Source organism: Gigantopelta aegis, chromosome 10, assembly GCF_016097555.1.
Source record: "Gigantopelta aegis isolate Gae_Host chromosome 10, Gae_host_genome, whole genome shotgun sequence".
Lineage (NCBI taxonomy): Eukaryota > Metazoa > Mollusca > Gastropoda > Neomphalida > Peltospiridae > Gigantopelta > Gigantopelta aegis.
In genome coordinates, this window is record NC_054708.1 from 6,454,677 (window position 1) to 6,477,755 (window position 23,079).

Sequence of the window (23,079 nt, forward strand, 5' to 3'; positions counted from 1 at the left end):
TCATGTGTTCAAAGTCTCTAAGCATTGTACTATCATCCTCATGTGTTCAAAGTCTCTAAGCGATGTACTATCATCCTCATGTGTTCAAAGTCTCTAAGCGTTGTACTATCTACCTCATGTGTAATTCTACTTGACTTGTTCTGTCAGTGCCACCTCACATCATGGAAGTACAGGGATCAGTAGCTGTGGATACTGGCGAGGCTATCAAACTGACGTGTGTGTTTGGAGGTGTACCTCAACCGTCAGTCAAGTGGATGCATCAAGGGGAGATAATCAAGACAAGTCTGGATGGAAGAATCTCGTTTCCTTCTCAAGACGTGCTTCTAGTGAAGTTTTCAACTAACACAGACGCTGGTATGTAATGTCGTATATTATATGGATATCATTGTTAGTGGCGGCAGTGGTGTACTGTATATCTTGTTGTTGTTTTTGTTGTATGGTGTACCACTGCATGTCTCCATACCAGATGGGGCAGGATCTACCTTAGTTGGTAGAGCAATCAGTTGAGGTACCTGGGTCGTAGGATCAAACCACCTCGGTATGCATTCTGTCATTGGATTGTTTCCCATCCTAACCAGACCCCTATAACTGGTATATCAAAGGCTGTGGTATGTGCTGTCCTGTCTGTGAGAAGATGCATATAAAAGATACTTGCTACTAATGGAAAAAGTTTCCTCTAAGACTATATGTCAGAATTACCTGATGATTAATAAATCAATGTTCTCTGATGGTATTGTTTTTTTAAAAAGTTAATTATATCCATACCTACAGTCATTTTTATTTGATTATTCGATACATAATCTGAAATGAAAGCATGTTTTAAAAGTGTATGGTATTAATAGAAAATACACTACAATGTTTTAGGTGTCTACAGCTGTCATGTTGCCAACAGTGTTGGAAGTGCTGTAAAGAAGATTACAGTTTATGTCATAGGTAATTGCATTTTGTTTAATTTTACAAGTTTTGTTTAAAGACAATTTTTAGTTTAGTTTTTAGTTTTAAATTCTAACTATTCTTATAAAACTTCTTTGTCTACTGTTGATTAATATTACGTACAGTATTTTTGTCATATAAATTGGTGACAATATTAATTATTATTATACATAACTTTCATATTCATGCAGTTTTAAGGGGTTTCTTATTTTACTTATTTAAATTCATCTGGAAAATGATTTGTGTCATTTTGTCATTTTATTTTCATTTTACACTAATTATTGCTCCACAACTGGTATATCATAACCACTACCCTGTCTGTGTGAAAAATGTGGTGTAGCAGGTTTCTTTTCTGGGACTGTCAACTAACAGTGACAAATCTCACATGGTAAATACTTAACAGCCTTTCACTAATTAGAGTGCTAAGAAGTCATCTAACAGTTGTCTGATTAAACCTGTGTACTCCATGATACATGTCCTCCCCTGTAGAGCCCCCGTACCCACCGGTTCTGACGTCTGCTGTTGCCGTGTCGATGTCCTCCATCTACCTGGAGTGGCTGCCCAACACACAGGAGCCGATGACCAACGTCACAGGGTATGCTGTCCACATGAAGAAACTGTAAGTTTCACTACTTTTTGCACAATTTTGTAGATAGCTTAGGTGGCTTCTATAAACTGGTTTGATTGTGTATTCCAGAATTGGTTTCTGTTTATATGTAAGACATTCTTTACTGTGTATTTGAGATGAGTGGTTTCCTGTCCAGATCAGTGCCCTATGACTAGTATATCAAGAGATATGGTATGTGTGGTTCTGTCTTTGGGAAAGTGCCTATAAAATATCCTTTGTTGCTAATGGAAGTGTTGGTTTTTTCTGAACACAGGACAATTTCAGTCTACTAGAACAACAGTTTTGTATAAAATGTACTAAAGCTCATTTCAGATAAAACATGCAGGTTTATCTTTAGTACTGAGATTTGTCTGTCTCCAAAGCCTCTCATGATAGATTCTCTTATGATTATTTGTCTATGGTGCATGGTTGGTTTGGGATCGATCCTCGTCGGTTGGCCCATTGGGCTATTTGTCGTTCCAGCCAGTACACCATGACTGGTATATCAAAGGCTGTGGTATGTGCTATCCTGTCTGGGATGGTGCATACATAAAAGATCTCTTAGTAGTAATGGAAATATGTAGTGGGATTCCTCTCTAAGTCTACTTGTTAAAATTACCAAATGTTTGACATCCAATGGTCTGTGATTAATAAATCAATGTCCTCAAAACAAACTTGTTTTAACTTTAATGATTAAACAGGGGTGGGACGTAGCCAGTGGTAAAGTGCACACCTGATGAATGGTCGGTCTAGGATCGATCCCCATTGGTGGGCCCATTGGGCTATTTCTCATTCCAGCCAGTGCACAATGACTGGTATATCAAAGGCTGTGGTATGTACTATCCTGTCTGTGGGATGGGGCATATATAAAAGATCCCTATCTATTAATGGAAAAATGTAGCGGGTTTCCTCTAAGACTATATGTCACAATTATCAAATGTCTGACATCCAATAGCCGATGATCAATCAATCAGTGAACTCTAGTGGTGTGAAGGACATATAACATGAAGCTAATCCAGCACTGTCCTGAATCCTTTCATCAGTCCAATAAGTAGGTTACATCTATTCAGTGTCTGATATTAATTAAATAGAGAATAATACACGAGTGTTTGAGGATATGTAAGAAATAGAATAATACAGAAGTGGCCGTTAGATACCATTTATCTCACAACAAGTTGTTTTAAAATGTATCTAACAAGCAAAAGTGAGTTTTATATGTTTTTTACCAGTGAGTTCTGAGATGGTATCTAACGGACACAAATGTATTATTCTATTTCTTACATATCCTCAAAAACAAGGTTTTAAGCAAATTTTAACATCTTTTTCGACTAAAAGTTATTTACAGCCGTTGCACTTGTAGCTAACTTACACCTCACAGAAATATGATTGTCAGGTTAACTATACGTCACAGTGTAATCTACATGTATTTCAACCTTGTTGGTTTTCATTGGCTGCATGGCACTGGTGACCTGGTCATCACCTAGGAGCAGCCAGTCATATGTCTTGAAACTGTTAACAAACATATATGTGTTAACAACCCATGTGTTAACAAAAATAATACATGATGTTCTCACCAACGGGTGTGTACGAATTTGAGTTATGTTCTCTTGTTGCAGCGTTGAAGAAGATTTTCTCACATTTCCTGGGCGACTGTCCCCTCAACTGACCAGTTATGAAGTGGAAGAGCTGAAGCCTGGAACAGAATACATCTTCACCGTGTCCGCTGTGAACACCGCCGGTCTCGGGAAACCCAGCAACGCTTTGAGTGTCAAAACATTCGAGTCAGGTACATCTTCAGTAACAATACCGGGTGTTTTTTCTAATTGTTTTTTTAATACACATTTATTTTGAGTAACAATATATGCAAAAGTGAGAGAGGTAACTATATATTTGTGTTTTATGAAATATATTTGCAGACTGTTTATTAATTAAAATCAGTAGTTGCAGCAGTTATTGATCTCAGAACACTGACATTAATAGTATGCTGGAGAGTTGTTTTTTTAGCAAATTAAAATAATTTTTAAATTTTGCCTTTTTCTTTCCTCCTGTTCCAATGAGTTCTCTGTAACTAATGATTATGGTATGTTCTATCTGTGGTAAACCAGTTTCTTGCTGCTCGTTGAAAAGACTAGCCTATGTTGTCAACAGGTTTCTTCTCTCATCAAGCTAGTTTAACAATAAATTGCTGATGGCAGCTTTTATTGTAAATGTAGCATATAATGACCCTGCTATGTAAATATAATGGGTATTTTATTAGTCCCTACCAGTCCAACCAGAGGGGACTAGAGGTTTTGTCTCCATCCTTCTGTCTGTTTGTCAGTCTGTCTGTCTGTTTGTAATGCCTCAAGTTACTATATAACATTTAGTGAAATATCTTAAAATATCAGTGAAATAAAAGTGTTATCAGTCACTCAGTGACGATAACACATTTTAGAGTGAAAATTTCACTATTTCACTCTAAAATGTGTTATCGTCACTATAGAAAGTTTTATCTTCACTGTAAGAAAGCCGGAACTATTTTGCTGCTGGCATTTTAAAAATAAAGGTAAATTGTCAAAAGTTATATAATAAATAGAAAATTTCATGTTTTTTGTCAAATATGATTTATATCTCATCAAGTGAAGTTTGCAATCATATCACACTCATTGTGCAAGTGCAACTCGTGAGATATGATTGCAAAATTCACTCGATGAGATATAAATCATATTTGACAAAAAAACATGAAATATCCTCTATGTATTGAGTTGAAATTTTTTGTATTGCTTTGTCATTTACTGTTACAAATCAAGTTTGACTTTCATGATGATTTACCCATTTTCACAGAGTTATGGCCCTTGAACTTAGCAATTTGTGGGGCCTGGTAGAGGACATGTATTTCTTTAGCAGTACTCCCAGAATGTTTGTTTCTTCTCGACACTTTAATCATATAGTTTATAAAATATAAAATTCCTTGTCATGATTAAATAATGGTATTAAGCTATCTGTTGTCTGTCTGTTTTGAATAATATGTACTGTGTAGTAATGTTATTAAGCTATCTGTTGTCTGTCTGTTCTGAATAATATGTACTGTGTAGTAATGTTATTAAGCTATCTGTTGTCTGTCTGTTTTGAATAATATGTACTGTGTAGTAATGTTATTAAGCTATCTGTTGTCTGTCTGTTTTTGAATAATATGTACTGTGTAGTAATGTTATTAAGCTATCTGTTGTCTGTCTGTTTTTGAATAATATGTACTGTGTAGTAATGTTATTAAGCTATCTGTTGTCTGTCTGTTTTTGAATAATATGTACTGTGTAGTAATGTTATTAAGCTATCTGTTGTCTGTCTGTTTTTGAATAATATGTACTGTGTAGTAATGTTATTAAGCTATCTGTTGTCTGTCTGTTTTTGAATAATATGTACTGTGTAGTAATGTTATTAAGCTATCTGTTGTCTGTCTGTTTTTGAATAATATGTACTGTGTAGTAATGTTATTAAGCTATCTGTTGTCTGTCTGTTTTTGAATAATATGTACTGTGTAGTAATGTTATTAAGCTATCTGTTGTCTGTCTGTTTTTGAATAATATGTACTGTGTAGTAATGTTATTAAGCTATCTGTTGTCTGTCTGTTTTTGAATAATATGTACTGTGTAGTAATGTTATTAAGCTATCTGTTGTCTGTCTGTTTTTGAATAATATGTACTGTGTAGTAATGTTATTAAGCTATCTGTTGTCTGTCTGTTTTTGAATAATATGTACTGTGTAGTAATGTTATTAAGCTATCTGTTGTCTGTCTGTTTTTGAATAATATGTACTGTGTAGTAATGTTATTAAGCTATCTGTTGTCTGTCTGTTTTTGAATAATATGTACTGTGTAGTAATGTTATTAAGCTATCTGTTGTCTGTCTGTTTTTGAATAATATGTACTGTGTAGTAATGTTATTAAGCTATCTGTTGTCTGTCTGTTTTTGAATAATATGTACTGTGTAGTAATGTTATTAAGCTATCTGTTGTCTGTCTGTTTTTGAATAATATGTACTGTGTAGTAATGTTATTAAGCTATCTGTTGTCTGTCTGTTTTTGAATAATATGTACTGTGTAGTAATGTTATTAAGCTATCTGTTGTCTGTCTGTTTTTGAATAATATGTACTGTGTAGTAATGTTATTAAGCTATCTGTTGTCTGTCTGTTTTTGAATAATATGTACTGTGTAGTAATGTTATTAAGCTATCTGTTGTCTGTCTGTTTTTGAATAATATGTACTGTGTAGTAATGTTATTCTGTGAGGATAATCTGTTCATTTTCAATGCATATGTTAATCTTTTTGTGGTTTTTAACTTTATGCAATGTGTTTTGTAGGACCATCTGAGCCAAGGTTTTTTGAGGTAAAAGCCACTGATTCAACAAGCATCAGTTTGTTTTGGGAGGTTCCGTCCGTTGAGAATGGAGAGGTCCGCCTCTACCAGCTGCAGTCCTGGGAGAAGTCATTGCCACACAGTGAGTTCATAGTTCTGTTGGAGATATAATTTACAACCTAAAATAACTGGGGGGGGGGGGGGGGGGGGGGGGTATACAAGTAAAAGAATCAAAGACAAAAAGGGAGATAATTGCTTTCCTGCCCACCTGCCAGGTCTTATCCTACATTTTAATCTAATCTGTGGAACTCATTCATTCATTTTAACTTATTTTCATGCTTATATCCATTTACGGTTCAAGCACACTGTCCTGGGCACACACCTTAGCTATCTGGGCTGTCTGTCCAGGACACTGAGTTAGTTGTTAGTGGTTAATAAGAGAGAAGAGGGTGTAGTGGACTTACCCCTTCCTAACTGAGCCCTTAAGAACTCGCTCTGGGTTGGAGCTGGTACTGGGATGTGAACCCTATACCTACCAGCCTGTAGTCCGATGGCTTAACCACTGCGCCACCATGGCTGGTTCTGTGGAACTTGCATCTTACTAAGATTTTTCTATTTCAGTGATTATTTTGTTGTTTTGTCTTTTAGATACTACGTCTGTGGACATTGTGAACCCGACAATGCCTAGTCAGGAATACATGATAAAGAATCTTCATCCACACACAGCCTATGTGATGAGAGTGCGGGCTGCAAACATAGAAGGGTCCAATACTCTATGGGGAAACTTCACTCAGACAATAGAAGCACAGACAGACATAGCAGGTAGTTCAGCTAGTGTTTTCCCTAGCTTGTTTTAGCATGGTGCAGCACCATGCCTCAATAGTCTAGCACCATCTGGCCTTGATCGGCGCCATCCTGCCCTGAGATTAAACAAGCCTTTTTCAATAATTAATTCTAAAATTGCCTTTATAAAACACTAAAAAATATATATGATTAATTAATAAAATGTTTCTGTTATATATTTTGCCATTCATTGATTAACCAAGCTCTGTCACGGATGGTTGACCTAATTACTGACCCAACAAAATATTATATGACAATATATACATTTGATTTGTACCTAAAAGTACTTTATTGAACCATCTACATAACCACCATATCACACTTATTATTGATATTTTATAAAAATAATTGAATTATGGGTATGGTCCATAATTCTGAGAACAATAACGGCTATTTGGAGAGTAGAGGTGTGACGTATTATTTTGAGTCACGTGATGGGCATTCCCCGAATAACTGCAGTGCCAAAACGATTTACCAAGCTCGTGTAACGAGAACGCTTGACCATCCTCTGCGACGTAGGGTAAATAGAAGAAAAAAACCCCATGAAAATAAGTTATTAAAAATTAATAAAAACATGTATTGAATGATATTAAGCTTATACATTAATTTGTTTTAGTAACAGAAGCATGTTAAACGTCGACAATCCCGACTAGTTAGGCCTTTGTATCTATAGGTAAATTTATCGTTAGTTGTACACGAAACACTCTAAACATCTGGATCATAAACACCGTCATTTTCCACCGTGTCAAATTCATTATTATGCCATAACAGCTGACTTGGGATAGGAATTGTTACATTTTAAAAGAATACCCTGAACTAGACGGTATTTATATACGATGTGACTATATATACGAAGGCCGTGTCTATAGCCTCCACTAATGAGGGCTGGCTATATTCACAGCAAAAATGTATATAGGCGGTAAATAAGTACATGTATTTGATTGATCCATATTACCAAACCATCTGGAACAGGAGGAATACATACTAAGTACTGTACAAACAGTGCATTTTCTGAACAGGGGACGGGGTGGGGGAGTATATGAATTTAGCGGACCCTTTTGTGTATGTTTTCCATAGATATATGAATAGCGTTATATTGTCCCTACAGTACTAACAAAAAATTAATTATAATAAATAAATAAATAATAAATAAATAACAATAATAATGATGATGATGATGATGATGATGATGATGATGATGATGATGATGATGATGATGATGATGATGAAATAAATAAATAAATAAATAAATAACAATTACAAATTATCAGCGGCTGAGGTAGATTAACTGAAAGAGAAACTATCTACGGACAGTACACAAACTAACAACAGGGTTTGAACTTAATAATTTTTCACTGATTGCAATTTTGAGGCTGCTTACGTAAACATTTTTGAAAAGTTAATTTTACCGTAAATAAATATGACTAAAAGGTTATTTTGCTGTATTTAGTCAAATGCTCAAAATTGCAAGGGCCAATAAAACTCAAAATACATTTTTTTATAGGCTACTAGTAAAGCTTAGACCACTCCCGGGTCCCCCTCTAAATTTATGTAACATTTCTGTAACAACCGCCCCTACCCACCCCACCCCACCACGACGTGATTTTACCAACATTATAATACATGTAATAATAATAATAATAATAATAATAATACACAATTATTATTACTATTATTATTATTATTAGCCTACTACTACCTTTTTGGGGTGGAGGGGCGGTGTTTTATCTGGAGGAGTTTTGGCTATAAAAATGCAAGATTAACGTGCGTGCGTGAACTTGTCCCTGCACGTAGAACTGGATTCAACTGGGTTAAATAATAATTAGCCAATCTTTGGATGACAAAACATGCAACAGTATACTGTTTTTATACGCTATACATTAAAACCGAAATACCACTTTGCGAACCAGTCAAAATAATTTGCACACGCGCCTAATAATAATAATAATAATAATAATAAATGGTGAGTTCATGTTCCGACTGTTTATTATTTTATTTCAGCATATTCGTGGTTATTTTCATCATGAATTTTTTTTTTTTTTATTATTTGCCATGTATATAGCTGGCCCTCATTTGCCAAGTCTCTGTACATGGCAATCGTTTATATAAAATCCACAAATACATTATACGGTTGTCGTATATATAGCCTCATCACTACGAGTCTTTTTATGACTTTTTACAAGAAGACTTCAAAATTTTAAAAATGAAACGTGTCGTGGAATTCCCTCGATTGTAGTTCAATTAAAATGTTTTGGATCATACAGTAACTAGGTTTGGTATTCCAAATGAATGTAATTTCCATTTATAATGCATATTTAGAGAAACAAGGCCCACTAAATCCATGACTGAGCTCCTTTAAAGCAAGCTCATTAATTACATTTATTTTTATTTCAATAAAAAAAAAACAGTTAATAAAAAATATGCCCTGAAAATGGTGAAAATGCCTCAAAAGTGTCTAGTCTACCATGCCTTGCCAAATTTCTATGGAAAACACTAATAGTAGATAATAATCAACCAGTATTAGGCCCAAAACACACCAAAGCTGGGTTTGTGTCTGGCGAGTATGGTACCATATAAAAAGGAAATGCAGAGAACCAAATGTCACAAAACTCTCCACGTCTGTGCTGGTGTAAACTACAGAGCTGGCAACAGACAACATGGATCATGTGCTATATTTTCTCACACTGCCAGACCCACCACAGCTCAATCCAGACCCACCACAGCTCAATCCAGACCCACCACAGCTCAATCCAGACCCACCACAGCTCAAACCAGACCCACAACAGCTCAATCCAGACCCACCACAGCTCAATCCAGACCCACAACAGCTCAATCCAGACCCACAACAGCTCAATCCAGACCCACAACAGCTCAATCCAGACCCACCACAGCTCAATCTACACCCACCACAGCTTTATCCAGACCCACCACAGCTCAATCCAGACCCATCACAGCTCTATCCAGACCCGTCACTGCTCAATCCAAAAAAAACAACAATTAATAAAAAATATGCCCTGAAAATGGTGAAAATGCCTCAAAAGTGTCTAGTCTACCATGCCTTGCCAAATTTCTATGGAAAACATTAATAGTAGATAATAATCAACCAGTATTAGGCCCAAAACACAACAAAGCTGGGTTTGTGTCTGGCGAGTATGGTACCATATAAAAAGGAAATGCAGAGAACCAAATGTCACAAAACTCTCCACGTCTCTGCTGGTGTAAACTACAGAGCTGGCAACAGACAACATGGATCATGTGCTATATTTTCTCACACTGCCAGACCCACCACAGCTCAATCCAGACCCACCACAGCTCAATCCAGACCCACCACAGCTCAATCCAGACCCGCAACAGCTCACTCCAGACCCGCAACAGCTCACTCCAGACCCGCAACAGCTCACTCCAGACCTGCCACAGCTCAATCCAGACCCGCCACAGCTCAATCCAGACCCGCCACAGCTCAATCCAGACCCAACACAGCTCAATCCAGACCCAACACAGCTCTATCCAGACCCGCCACAGCTCAATCCAGACCCACCACAGCTCAATCCAGACCCGCCACAGCTCAATCTAGACCCACCACAGCTCAATCTAGACCCACCACAGCTCAATCTAAGCTCAATCTAGACCCAACACAGCTCAATCCAGACCCACAACAGCTCTATCCAGACCCATCACAGCTCAATCTAAACCCACCACAGCTCAATCCAGACCCACCACAGCTCTATCCAGACCCACCACAGCTCAATCCAGACCCACCACAGCTCAATCCAGACCCACAACAGCTCAATCCAGACCTACCACAGCTCAATCCAGACTCAATACAGCTCAATCTAGACCCACCACAGCTCTATCCAGACCCACCACAGCTCAATCTAGACCCACCACAGCTCAATTCAGACCCGCCACAGCTCAATCCAGACCCGCCACAGCTCAATCTAGACCCGCCACAGCTAAATCTAGACCCGCCACAGCTCAATCTAGACCCACCACAACTCTGTCCAGACCCACCACAGCTCAATCCAGACCCACCACAGCTCAATCCAGACCCACCACAGCTCATCCTAGACCCACCACAGCTCAATCCAGACCCACCACAGCTCAATCCAGACCCGCCACAGCTCAATCTAGACCCAACACAGAACAATCTAGACCCACCACAGCTCAATCCAGACCCACCACAGCTCAATCCAGATCCGCCACAGCTCAATCCAGACCCACCACAGCTCAATCCAGACCCGCCACAGCTCAATCCAGACCCGCCACAGCTCAATCCAGACCCGCCACAGCTCAATCTAGACCCAACACAGCACAATCTAGACCCGCCACAGCTCAATCCAGACCCGCCACAGCTCAATCTAGACCCACCACAGCTCAATCTAAGCTCAATCTAGACCCAACACAGCTCAATCCAGACCCACAACAGCTCTATCCAGACCCATCACAGCTCAATCTAAACCCACCACAGCTCAATCCAGACCCACCACAGCTCTATCCAGACCCACCACAGCTCTATCCAGACCCACCACAGCTCAATCCAGACCCACCACAGCTCAATCCAGACCCAACACAGCTCTATCCAGACCCACCACAGCTCAATCCAGACCCACCACAGCTCAATCCAGACCCAATACAGCTCAATCTAGACCCACCACAGCTCTATCCAGACCCACCACAGCTCAATCTAGACCCACCACAGCTCAATCCAGACCTGCCACAGCTCAATCTAGACCCGCCACAGCTCAATCTAGACCCGCCACAGCTCAATCTAGACCCACCACAACTCTGTCCAGACCCACCACAGCTCAATCCAGACCCAACACAGCTCAATCCAGACCCAACACAGCTCAACCTAGACCCACCACAGCTCAATCCAGACCCACCACAGCTCAATCCAGACCCGCCACAGCTCAATCTAGACCCAACACAGAACAATCTAGACCCACCACAGCTCAATCCAGACCCACCACAGCTCAATCCAGACCCACCACAGCTCAATCCAGACCCACCACAGCTCAATCCAGACCCGCCACAGCTCAATTCAGACCCGCCACAGCTCAATCCAGACCCGCCACAGCTCAATCTAGACCCAACACAGCACAATCTAGACCCACCACAGCTCACTCCAGACCCAGCTTTGGTGTGTTTTTGGTCTTTGGTGGCAAACTTTGGGGAAGTGTCTACAGTGGTCTTTTAATGCTTAAATTATTTGGTACATGTAAACCTGATTATAAAACTTTAATAATGTTACATAGTCCTAGAAAAAACTGCACCCAAGCTTAAAATTACAAATCTCCTAGCCTCGTGCTTATACCAATTTAAGTCTTTACATAAGACTTTAATAAAGTCTCATCCAAACAAATAACATGTAGTTAAAATATTAAGACTTTGCTAAACAGTCTTGAATCTGAACTGTGGATCATGACTGTGCCTGTCCAGTACAGTGCCAAATATTGCATACTTTAAATAGGATAATGTGGGTGTTCTGTAATGACCTCACCAAGTCTGATCTTCGGTGTTTCTGTTTCAGCTCCATCAGTGGCCCCCACAGGACTTGAAGTGACCACAGTTGACCCCTACACTGTACAGATTAAGTGGACTGTAAGTATATATGATGTAAATGTGTTTTCTCTGTGGGGCAGTGGTTAGATGTAAGGCTTGTGTTCCAGACTATGAGATTCTTCACTATGTGTATGGCATTCAGTTGTGCATGGTCTTGTTGATCATGCTGTAAAATGTAACTGTCAAATGCTGCATTATTCAATGCAATGAGTTCGAATACTGTCAGTACACACTGTGGTTTTAGAATATAATACTATTCATTTAGTGTGAGAGAAGAGGGTGTAGTGGTCTTACACTTACCCTTTGAGTCATTCAAACTCTCTCTGGGTGGGAGCCGGTACCAGGCTTCGAACCCATTGCCTGCCAGTCTTATGTTTGATGGCTTAAACACGACACCACCGAGGCCGGTATATAATACTAAACTATAGGATTATATGCTGTGTCCAGATGTTTTATATCGTGTGAAAATAGCATTGAAGGCAAATGTACAGTCATTTTGAAGTCATATTAAGTAATTCTGATCGCATATTTGATGAAATATTTGACTGTTTAAGGACTTCGTCATATGTTTACAATTAGAACATTACAAAAACCTTCAACCTAAAACTGATACTCATTTAAGTTTACTAATATTTTATCTCCGTTTTTAGCCCCTGACTAATTGGGAAGAAAATGGTCCGATGATTGGCTACAGAGTTACCTACAAACAACAAGGTCACGTGACTATTGTGGAGAAAATGGTTTCCAATGCAACCACTACTGTTGTTTCGCAGTTGTCTCCCTGGACAGAGTACTCTTTTGTGGTGGAGGCTGTGAACTCTGCTGGCCGTGGACCTCCTAGTGATGTCACTGGTGTACGCACCCTTCCTACAGGTCTGTGTGATAAATGTAACCATAGTCCATCCCAACCTCAACTAAATGTGTGTTTTATTAATCATTTCAGTTTGGCTTGAAGTGAAACAAATGTTTTCTCATTCCAACCAGTGCACCACGACTAGTATATCAAAGACCGCTATCCTGTCTGTTGGATGATGCATATAAAAGATCCCTTGCTAATAATGGAAAAATGTAGCAGATTTCCTCTCCAATAACCAATGATTAATAAATCAGTGTGCTCTAGTGATGTCGTTAAACAAAACAAACTTTTTTTCAATGGAAATAACAAAAGCTTAATAAAATATATAGTTTACCAAAGGTTCATATAGACTGGATGTGGCACATGCATGTGATATGACTTGTGTCTGATGATCTGTGCAGGGGTGGGAATTCTCCTCGGATCAGCTGTTTTCCTTCTATGGAACATTGCGTTTCCTCGCATTGTAATCGTCCTTTCGTCCAAAATGTGTCAGATGGCACAGATTTTAACCCAGAATTTCAAGAATTTCCAGGTCGCTCTAGATTTCCTCTTTTTTACAGTTCACCAATTCTCACCGTCTGTGGCTTACATACATGATTATTTCATTGCTGCTGGCCACATCTGTTTTGCAGATACACGCATCCAGTCTAGACACTCTCATTGAAACTAATGGGGTTTTTTAAGTTTAGCCAGGCCACACATACAGGCCATATCCAGTCTGTTTGAGCCTTAAAGGCGCAGATTCTAGTTTCAGCCCATGAAAATGCACACTAAGTTCAGTTAATCTACAAACCTGTAACACTTTTTGATAAAGTTACAATTGAGTAAAACATGAATCTGTGACTGTGAAATGGCAAAATACCCTCTAAAAATAGACTAAAACTTGACTCTATAACTGTTACTTCTCAGACGCATGTGCATTTTTAAAAATATGAGAAATGCCTTTTGTGATATTAAAATGACCAGCATGACCAAAAACACTCTGAATGTGCAGAAATGGATAATCTAAACAATAAAATCTAAGTAAAGTATGATTTCAGTAATCAAAAACTGCTCTAATAGTCAAAACTATGCCTTAGTGTTTAAAAACTAGGGTATGTCCCTTTAAGATAAAACAAATCCATAAAAAGTAAATTAATGTTTCATGGAGCATACAATATATACATGTACTTTGCTATGGGTATTGATCTTCCCAATTTTTATTACAACTAATGTTTTTACAAATTGCACATAAGTAGAAGAATATTGTTATTTCCAAAATACTTTTTTTTATGTTAAACCAAACTCAAATGACTGACAGTGGAAATTATCTCATATAAAAATGTGTTATTCAGCATTTGATAATAACCAATGACAGTGATAAGAAAGAAGTTCACAAAAACTGTAGATGTGTTTGTATTTTACTTTATTAAATAATGTTATAATATAGCGAGGTGAGATTGGGAGATTATTAAAACTGTAGATGTGTTTGTATTTTGTATTAGTAAATGAAGTTATAATATGGTGAGGTGAGATTGGGAGATTATTAAAACTGTAGATGTGTTAGTATTTTATTTTAATAAATGATGTTATAATATGATGAGGTGAGATTGGGAGATTATTAAAACTGTAGATGTGTTTGTATTTTACTTTAATAAATAGAGGATTCGTCACAAGTATTTTTTAATATGGAAAATATCAACCAAGTCTATGTTAATTGTTATTTGTCGAGGCTCTGCCGAGACAAATAGCGATTAACTAGACGAGGTTGATATTTTCCATATTAAAAAACACGAGTAGTGAATTCTATTTATTCTATAACACTTCTAAAATAACATTCTAATTATTTTTTTAGTAAATCACAGTACTAAAGTTGCCGCCATCAATAATATGACATCATCACGATTAGCACAGATTAGTTTGACGTCACGCATTTTAAACAAATCTTTGAAAACGTTACGCTCAGGTACACAGGTCTTGTTGGCTTGTAAGCAAATGACCCATCCACAGCAACAAATTACCTAGAGACCTTGCAGATTTGCATACTATTATTAACCGGGTTAATAAAGTAAATTATCATATGGGTTTATGACATGGATATCATGGGTGAGTTATAGGATAAATGATGTTATAATATGGCGAGGTGAGATTGGGAGATTATTAAACCTGTGGATGTGTTTGTATTTTGCATTATAAAACATTTTTATATAATGGCGAGTTCAGACTACAGCTTCTAATGTTTTTGGTTCTGTACAGAAATGTGATTTGTTTTTGTTTTTGTTTTGTTTTTTAGCTCCAACAGCAGCTCCACAAAATGTACAAGTGAAGCTGATATTTGACACAACTATCACAGTCACATGGCAGGTGAGAAATAATAACAGAAAATCTTTATAATACTATTATCTATACTACTGAACATCTCTAGGACGGCACATAAAATTACTCAAATAACTTTTACTTTTAAATGTAGTAGAACAAAACACTTTTTGAAATAAGAATAATTTTGGAGAAAATATTTGTAGCAGTGTTTTTACTGACAAAAAGAGGGGAGGATGTTGAGAATTTTATACTCTTGCCACTTGTCTTTTATCATTTTCATTATCATAGCCTTTATATTACACTAGAAGGTTTATGCCAATCTTTGTGTTTGTGTTTGTGTTTGTGCAAACGCATTGTCCATCTGTGAGTTCATCAGTACATCCGTCTGTAAATCTTTTCATTTCCAGAGCATATTGTTAGTATTAATTCACGTAGGATCATCAAACTTGCATGCAAGTACAACTTGGGATGGTGGTATATCATGTACCCTAAAATAGGTCACCATGACCTACTTTTCACACATTACTGCACATTAAAGGAAATCCTTATCCAGGTCATATCTCCTTATCAGTTCATATAGGATCATCGAACCTTGTATACCAATACAACTTGGGATGGGTGTGTGTTGCATACCATAACTAGGTCACTGCGACCTACTTTTCACACATTACTCCACATTAAAGGAAATCCTTGTCCAGACCATATCTTCCTTATCCTATCATATAGGATCATGGAAACTTGCATGCAAGTACAACTTGGGATGGCAACAAGTTGCATGTCATAACTAGGTCACAGTGACCTACTTCTGACAGGTGTATCATGACATCCAGTGGTACTCTTGTTTTTCATCCATTGATAGTATTCTTTTAAAAAAAACATGTGGTGCATTTATTTTACTTTGCAATATATTTGGCTGATTGAACCATTAATTTGTTCATTCATACATGGATCCATTTATTAATAAAATCTGTCCATTCACTCATGAAATTCTTTCATTCATTAACCCATTCATTCAGTCAGTGAATCCAATCAACCAATCAATAAAATTCTATTGTAGCCTCCACCTACGGATGAGCAGAACAGTGAACTAGCTGGCTATTTTCTCCAATACCGTCGAACAGGAGATCTGACATGGAAGCCCACAAGTACCACATCGTCACATACGAGGGATTATAACATCAGGTAGAGGACATGTCTAATATAAGTTACTTGTTTATATTCTATAAATATTCTATAGATATTGGTTGGAAGTCTTGTTATTTGTTTTTATAAATATATTCCACATGCATCAAACTTCCATATTTTTTTTTTTCATTTTAGGAATAAAAATGTATTGTTCGGTGATTTAAAAAAAAAAAGTATTGTTAACAGGCCTTTTAAAAAATGAAAATTGGCATAACCCAGTTTTGGGTTACACCAAAAAAATTCAGGTAACTCATTTCATTTCTGCATAATCTATTATAGCTAGTATGTAAATGATGTACTAAATAAAATATGCAAACAAAAAATGGCTAGTTAAGAGAGAAGGGAAATGGTTTGTTATGGAATAGCATCCTAATTCGCAGTGTTTATTGATGAATAAAGTACAAGTATTTTAATTTCCAGTGACCTTGATTACTGGACGGAATATGAGATTGAAGTTGCTGCTTACACAAACCAAGTTACACCGGGACTAGGGTCATTCTCTGATGTTGTCCATATCAAAACAGACCAGGGAAGTAAGTGTCATTCCCAGCCCAACCATGTGGTCATAATATCTACAGCACAAACCAAGTTACACCGGGACTAGGGTCATTCTCTGATGTTGTCCATATCAAAACAGACCAGGGAAGTAAGTGTCATTCCCAGCCCAACCATGTGGTCATAATATCTACAGCACGAACCAAGTTACACCGGGACTAGGGTCATTCTCTGATGCTGTCCATATCAAAACAGACCAGGGAAGTAAGTGTCATTCCCAGCCCAACCATGTGGTCATAATATCTACAGCACGAACCAAGTTACACCGGGACTAGGGTCATTCTCTGATGCTGTCCATATCAAAACAGACCAGGGAAGTAAGTGTCATTCCCAGCCCAACCATGTGGTCATAATATCTACAGCACAAACCAAGTTACACCGGGACTAGGGTCATTCTCTGATGTTGTCCATATCAAAACAAACCAGGGAAGTAAGTGTCATTCCCAGCCCAACCATGTGGTCATAATATCTACAGCACAAACCAAGATACACCGGGACTAGGGTCATTCTCTGATGCTGTCCATATCAAAACAGACCAGGGAAGTAAGTGTCATTCCCAGCCCAACCATGTGGTCATAATATCTACAGCACAAACCAAGTTACACCGGGACTAGGGTCATTCTCTGATGCTGTCCATATCAAAACAGACCAGGGAAGTAAGTGTCATTCCCAGCCCAACCATGTGGTCATAATATCTACAGCACAAACCAAGTTACACCGGGACTAGGGTCATTCTCTGATGTTGTCCATATCAAAACAAACCAGGGAAGTAAGTGTCATTCCCAGCCCAACCATGTGGTCATAATATCTACAGCACAAACCAAGTTACACCGCGACTAGGGTCATTCTCTGATGCTGTCCATATCAAAACAGACCAGAGAAGTAAGTGTCATTCCCAGCCCAACCATGTGGTTGTAGGCCTTATATCTACAGCACAAAAAACAGGCATACGATTTTACGTCTTTTTATTCCATTTCAAACTTTTTATTACTGTTAATAATTTTTTATATTATTATAATGTTTTGGGGTTTCTTTTAATAAAATATTTTTTTAAAAACAGACTACATGTAGATTTGATCTGAAACATTTAAAAATTGCTTTTATTTAGGTAGCTACGGTTTATATGTTTCAGTTTTTAAAATATTATTTCAGATTTTATTTTTAAATCGAGTGTCACGTCCCTGAAATAACTGTAAATGAATCATTCTGTCTGTATTAGTAATAGGCCTAATTCTCAGTTCTCGATGGCAAGTAATCAGTGAAATCTGTTGTTTTTTATAATTACATAAATGTCACACCGGTTGGTCTTATGGCTAATTAGTTTTTCACCTGGTGAATGTCAATACGTACCTTGTTAGTTTTACCTATTGATTTCCTTCTTTTCAGCACCTGGTCCTGTGGAGATTTCATTCATCAATGCAACATCATCATCAGTCTACCTGGACTGGTTGCCACCAAAGAAAGCAAATGGAAAATTGACTTACTATCACGTCATTTATTATGTAGTTCACAGCAGTCACAATCAGTCAAGTAAGTTGGTTTATTAATTTATTTCTTAAAGTCACAGATCCTAGTTTTAACTCGAGAAAAGGGACACTAATATTGGTTAATCTACAAACCTGTAACACATTTGGATAAAGTTACCACAGAGTAAAAGAAGACTTTATTGCATTGAAATGGGGAAATATGTTTAAGAAACAGACTAGGGTTCGTCTGAATAACCTTTACTTTTTAGAGATTTATGGGGGTTTTTAAATGTGAAAAATGCATTTTGTTGTATTAAAAACACTTCAGATGTACAGAAATGGATAATCTAAATAGTAAAATGTAAGTAATGTTTTATTTCAGTTGTCAAAAATATGCTGTGTTGTTTAAAAACTAGGGTCAGTTACTTTAAGATTGTGATCTTAAATCTATATTTAATTATATATAGTACAATGTGGGGGTTTTGTCTGTCGATATGTTGTCATTGATAATTTTTGATTATAATTCTGATACATTGTCCACTATCAATTCTTGCATCTTTCCATTCAGATTAAATAATTTTTTTTATAAAATACTGGTATTATTTTCTTGTCCGTTAATAGCGTTTAGTAATGTGATATTGTAATTTAACACTTTTGATAACACTTTTCCAGCATCTGAGTTGGGATATGTTGGAAACACATCTGTTAAAGTTTCACAAGTCACCCTCTTTGACCTTGAACCTGATACCACATACAAGATCTTCGTGTTTGCCAACACTGCAGCAGGGGAGGGAACTCCATTGATTGTTCTCCAAAAGACAGGTACTATGAGTTTTGTTTCCCTTTTATATTAGGAAGTATGTCTTCTCCAATATACTGGTACAGATATGTCTAGAATGGACATATAAATATTGTATACATAATTTACATAAATCAGTTTGTTATCCTTTGTACTTAAAATGACTTCTAAAACATAGACCCATTATAAGAAATATTCTTGGTTTACTTTATTTTATATCTTGTTATTTAATTATAATAAAAAGTTTATAACAAATTGTATTCTTCAAAGAACAAATTGCTATTTTCAAGTATATTTTCTGGTAATGCTCATGTCAGATATTTGCATTAAGAACATTTTCCTAATATGTTTGAATATATGTATATTGCAGATTCGTAATGTGGTTGTTTTGTTTATTCCTGCTTCTGCTAATACATATAGTAAAGTTCTACTATTAGTGGAGCCATGTTTTATAGAATGACACTTTCTTCTCTGTATCTGTAGTCTGTTTGTAGTACCATACTTCTACTATTAGTGGAACCATGTTTTATAGAATGACACTTTCTTCTCTGTATCTATTTGTAGTACCATACTTCTACTATTAGTGGAGCCATGTTTTATAGAATGACACTTTCTTCTCTATATCTATTTGTAGTACCATACTTCTACTATTAGTGGAACCATGTTTTATAGAATGACACTTTCTTCTCTGTATCTATTTGTAGTACCATACTTCTACTATTAGTGGAGCCATGTTTTATAGAATGACACTTTCTTCTCTATATCTATTTGTAGTACCATACTTCTACTATTAGTGGATCCATGTTTTATAGAATGACACTTTCTTCTCTGTATCTATTTGTAGTACCATACTTCTACTATTAGTGGAACCATGTTTTATAGAATGACACTTTCTTCTCTGTATCTATTTGTAGTACCATACTTCTACTATTAGTGGAGCCATGTTTTATAGAATGACACTTTCTTCTCTATATCTATTTGTAGTACCATACTTCTACTATTAGTGGATCCATGTTTTATAGAATGACACTTTCTTCTCTGTATCTATTTGTAGTACCATACTTCTACTATTAGTGGAACCATGTTTTATAGAATGACACTTTCTTCTCTGTATCTATTTGTAGTACCATACTTCTACTATTAGTGGATCCATGTTTTATAGAATGACACTTTCTTCTCTGTATCTATTTGTAGTACCATACTTCTACTATTAGTGGAACCATGTTTTATAGAATGACACTTTCTTCTCTGTATCTATTTGTAGTACCATACTTCTACTATTAGTGGATCCATGTTTTATAGAATGACACTTTCTTCTCTGTATCTATTTGTAGTACCATACTTCTACTACTATTAGTGGATCCATGTTTTATAGAATGACACTTTCTTCTCTGTATCTATTTGTAGTACCATACTTCTACTATTAGTGGAACCATGTTTTATAGAATGACACTTTCTTCTCTGTATCTATTTGTAGTACCATACTTCTACTATTAGTGGAACCATGTTTTATAGAATGACACTTTCTTCTCTGTATCTATTTGTAGTACCATACTTCTACTATTAGTGGAACCATGTTTTATAGAATGACACTTTCTTCTCTATATCTATTTGTAGTACCATACTTCTACTATTAGTGGAACCATGTTTTATAGAATGACACTTTCTTCTCTATATCTATTTGTAGTACCATACTTCTACTATTAGTGGAACCATGTTTTATAGAATGACACTTTCTTCTCTGTATCTATTTGTAGTACCATACTTCTACTATTAGTGGATCCATGTTTTATAGAATGACACTTTCTTCTCTATATCTATTTGTAGTACCATACTTCTACTATTAGTGGATCCATGTTTTATAGAATGACACTTTCTTCTCTGTATCTATTTGTAGTACCATACTTCTACTATTAGTGGAACCATGTTTTATAGAATGACACTTTCTTCTCTGTATCTGTAGTCTATTTGTAGTACCATACTTCTACTATTAGTGGAACCATGTTTTATAGAATGACACTTTCTTCTCTGTATCTATTTGTAGTACCATACTTCTACTATTAGTGGAACCATGTTTTATAGAATGACACTTTCTTCTCTATATCTATTTGTAGTACCATACTTCTACTATTAGTGGAACCATGTTTTATAGAATGACACTTTCTTCTCTGTATCTATTTGTAGTACCATACTTCTACTATTAGTGGATCCATGTTTTATAGAATGACACTTTCTTCTCTATATCTATTTGTAGTACCATACTTCTACTATTAGTGGATCCATGTTTTATAGAATGACACTTTCTTCTCTGTATCTATTTGTAGTACCATACTTCTACTATTAGTGGAACCATGTTTTATAGAATGACACTTTCTTCTCTGTATCTATTTGTAGTACCATACTTCTACTATTAGTGGAACCATGTTTTATAGAATGACACTTTCTTCTCTGTATCTATTTGTAGTACCATACTTCTACTATTAGTGGATCCATGTTTTATAGAATGACACTTTCTTCTCTATATCTATTTGTAGTACCATACTTCTACTATTAGTGGATCCATGTTTTATAGAATGACACTTTCTTCTCTGTATCTATTTGTAGTACCATACTTCTACTATTAGTGGATCCATGTTTTATAGAATGACACTTTCTTCTCTGTATCTATTTGTAGTACCATACTTCTACTATTAGTGGAACCATGTTTTATAGAATGACACTTTCTTCTCTGTATCTATTTGTAGTACCATACTTCTACTATTAGTGGAACCATGTTTTATAGAATGACACTTTCTTCTCTGTATCTATTTGTAGTACCATACTTCTACTATTAGTGGATCCATGTTTTATAGAATGACACTTTCTTCTCTATATCTATTTGTAGTACCATACTTCTACTATTAGTGGATCCATGTTTTATAGAATGACATCTATTTGTAGTACCATACTTCTACTATTAGTGGATCCATGTTTTATAGAATGACACTTTCTTCTCTGTATCTATTTGTAGTACCATACTTCTACTATTAGTGGATCCATGTTTTATAGAATGACACTTTCTTCTCTGTATCTATTTGTAGTACCATACTTCTACTATTAGTGGAACCATGTTTTATAGAATGACACTTTCTTCTCTGTATCTATTTGTAGTACCATACTTCTACTATTAGTGGAACCATGTTTTATAGAATGACACTTTCTTCTCTATATCTATTTGTAGTACCATACTTCTACTATTAGTGGAACCATGTTTTATAGAATGACACTTTCTTCTCTGTATCTATTTGTAGTACCATACTTCTACTATTAGTGGATCCATGTTTTATAGAATGACACTTTCTTCTCTATATCTATTTGTAGTACCATACTTCTACTATTAGTGGATCCATGTTTTATAGAATGACACTTTCTTCTCTGTATCTATTTGTAGTACCATACTTCTACTATTAGTGGAACCATGTTTTATAGAATGACACTTTCTTCTCTGTATCTGTAGTCTATTTGTAGTACCATACTTCTACTATTAGTGGAACCATGTTTTATAGAATGACACTTTCTTCTCTGTATCTATTTGTAGTACCATACTTCTACTATTAGTGGAACCATGTTTTATAGAATGACACTTTCTTCTCTATATCTAT

The 23,079-nt window shown here is 36.3% G+C and overlaps 1 protein-coding gene across 1 annotated transcript in view; it reads left to right on the forward strand.

Annotated features, from left to right (window-relative positions):
* LOC121382910 (Down syndrome cell adhesion molecule homolog) overlaps positions 1 to 23,079 on the forward strand; it is a 64,331-nt gene that overhangs the window by 22,248 nt on the left and 19,004 nt on the right. The window contains exons 11-23 of the mRNA XM_041512591.1: positions 148 to 354; positions 865 to 933; positions 1,423 to 1,552; positions 3,157 to 3,326; positions 5,879 to 6,016; positions 6,523 to 6,696; positions 12,248 to 12,318; positions 12,930 to 13,152; positions 15,408 to 15,478; positions 16,491 to 16,615; positions 17,039 to 17,151; positions 18,560 to 18,703; positions 19,312 to 19,461. Of these exons, the coding sequence (XP_041368525.1) occupies positions 148 to 354; positions 865 to 933; positions 1,423 to 1,552; positions 3,157 to 3,326; positions 5,879 to 6,016; positions 6,523 to 6,696; positions 12,248 to 12,318; positions 12,930 to 13,152; positions 15,408 to 15,478; positions 16,491 to 16,615; positions 17,039 to 17,151; positions 18,560 to 18,703; positions 19,312 to 19,461 (1,785 nt within the window). The remainder of the gene's footprint in view (positions 1 to 147; positions 355 to 864; positions 934 to 1,422; positions 1,553 to 3,156; positions 3,327 to 5,878; positions 6,017 to 6,522; positions 6,697 to 12,247; positions 12,319 to 12,929; positions 13,153 to 15,407; positions 15,479 to 16,490; positions 16,616 to 17,038; positions 17,152 to 18,559; positions 18,704 to 19,311; positions 19,462 to 23,079) is intronic.